At 42.1% G+C, this 2316-nt stretch overlaps 1 protein-coding gene across 1 annotated transcript in view; it reads right to left on the reverse strand.

Annotated features, from left to right (window-relative positions):
• The window catches only part of ST6GAL1 (ST6 beta-galactoside alpha-2,6-sialyltransferase 1), a 175512-nt gene that overhangs the window by 27520 nt on the left and 145676 nt on the right, over positions 1 to 2316 (reverse strand). The window contains 1 exon segment of the mRNA XM_025209396.1: positions 2274 to 2316. This exon segment is cut by the window's right edge and continues 8 nt beyond it. Within this exon segment, the coding sequence (XP_025065181.1) occupies positions 2274 to 2316 (43 nt within the window).

Genomic DNA, 2316 nt, shown 5'->3' on the forward strand with positions numbered 1-2316 from the left:
AGAAGAAAGAAAGAGAAGAATGCATTTTTAAGAAACAAAAATTCATACAAAGAATTTCACAGACCTGGGTTAGAGAATTTGGTTGAGATTTTCAAATAAATGCAGGGGATTTCACTGTTCGAGATAAGAGAAGACATGGCTAACTGCCATGCATCACACTAAAAACTGCAGACTAAAGCAGAAACCCCAAAGATTCATTATCTGCAAGCAGGTGACAGAACTTCAGCTCTGTAAAGCCTGGAGATGGCGTGATAGCAAGAGCAGGTAGCAACTCTGCCAATTCTAAATCATTAACGATTTATTTTTCTCCATTCCTAGTGTTGTTCTAGCACCATATCACTGGGGCTACAAAACTCTGTAAGCTCTTCACACCACACCCATCTGTGATGTTTAGAATGAAAACTTTTTTCTTGGATGGGCAGCTAACATGCTGTGACAGACATTTATTTCACTAGTTGCAACACATCTCACTGTGTTCTTCTGTTCCTCAAAATGAGTCAGTGTACAGAAGGCACTCCATCTTTGGAACCACATGAACTTCTCTCCCTCCCCCCACTCCCCCTCTGGTTAATAGAAAGTATTGCAGAAACATTACCAAATGCTTTCCTTCTTTGCAGGAATGATCCAGTCTCATTATTTTAAAAGGTTTCTTGGATGGGAAAACTACGATCCGTCTAACTTTCACCTTTTCCTTTTACAAGCATTGTCAGCAGAGGTAGCCTTCTCATCCTTCAGCATATCAAAGATTTACATAGATTTTTGTCAATAGGTTAATCTATTTTCTGATGTCATGAACACAAAACTGTTATTGCAGACTACCTTGAGGTAGAGGCCTAACAGGGAAGCTGGGTGCCGGGGGCAGTGGAAACTTCCAGCAGCCGGTGTGACCAGGCAGCTGCAACGGCAGCTGTTCTGTTCCCTTCCCCTCAAGTCAATGCCTGGGGCTGCAGCCCTATTGCCCCACCTTAGTTACACTACTGCCTTAAGGTGTCATTTCATTGCGGTGGGGAAGGGCCTAAAAAGTCATTCAGTAACCAGATTACACAAATTAGATTAAATCAGTTGCTAGAGCCAGTCATGCTGAGTCATGTTTTAATTGATTTAAGGTGTAATTATAGTTCCTCTCTGGGATGTTGTACTGGACTTCATTATTATATCTATCTGCCACCCAGTACTGAGGCATAAGAGCAGCAACCTGGACAGGTCACAATGCTTAGAGGGAGAACTCTGCCTCAGATTTAGTTTGGAGTTCTGAGCCATCTGGAATTGCTTTCTGGGCTTTACACATTTAGGAAGACCAAGGGCTTCAAACCACAAGCTGAGCTGTGTTGTCCATCATGAGGAGGCTGCAATCTGACAGGAACTCAACAAGCCAAAGGGGAAGATAGCTACAGTAGAAACCCCTAAAAAAGAGCCATAAAAAAAAGCAAAAAACTTTGGTGGTCTACTACATAAAGATGATGACGACAGGGAGCTTGGGTAGCATCTCTATTGCCTGTGCAATTATGCTGATGTTCAGAAAAGTCTTGGATGCCTCTAAGGTGATAATCAATAAGCATCCCGTGATCAGTTTTCTGTGCTAAGGGCTGAACTGTGAAAAGCTACTTTTGAAATATAGCAGATATTTGAGACCAAGAGGAGAACACTATGGTGGGGTAGGTATTTCCTTACATTAGGATACTTCTACGTTTCTCTGAATCTTCCAATGCTGGCCACTCTTCAATACAATACAGGAATAGATAGGCCATAAATCTTAACCAATTCTACAGTTCCCACAACACTCTGGAGGGGAACTATTATTGCCCTCTGAAGCTAATTAAAATAGGACTGGGTCTAGTAAAGGATTAAATACTACAACTTAATTTGTTCAATCTGATTACTGAATTCCTTTCAAGGCTCTTCCCTGCAAATGGTACATCAAGGAAGTAGTGTAACTAAGGTAGGGCAACAGCCCCAGGCTTTGACTTTGGTTGGGAAGGGGAAAAAAGAGCTGCCACTGCAGCCCCCAGCACCCAGCTTCCCTGTTAGGCCTTTATTCAAGGCAGTCTGCAGTAACAGTTCTGTGTTCATGGAGTCAGAAATGATACTATTCTTTTTTTAAAGATAATAAGGAAAACTGCCAATCAGCACTGACTCTCTGCTGTTGGCAGCATATGTGTGTAAACTCGTGCAAAACAGAGACTGCACAATAAGAGGTCTTAATTAGGCTCCCATTAACTTACTCAATGAACTTCTAGTTGGTTGTGCAGTAAACGTGTAATGGTCAGACTTACCTGGGAGTTAACAAGACGAACGGTTGTCTTTTCTCCTACATCC

Source organism: Alligator sinensis, unplaced genomic scaffold (genome assembly GCF_000455745.1).
Source record: "Alligator sinensis unplaced genomic scaffold, ASM45574v1 scaffold572_1, whole genome shotgun sequence".
Classification (NCBI taxonomy): domain Eukaryota; kingdom Metazoa; phylum Chordata; order Crocodylia; family Alligatoridae; genus Alligator; species Alligator sinensis.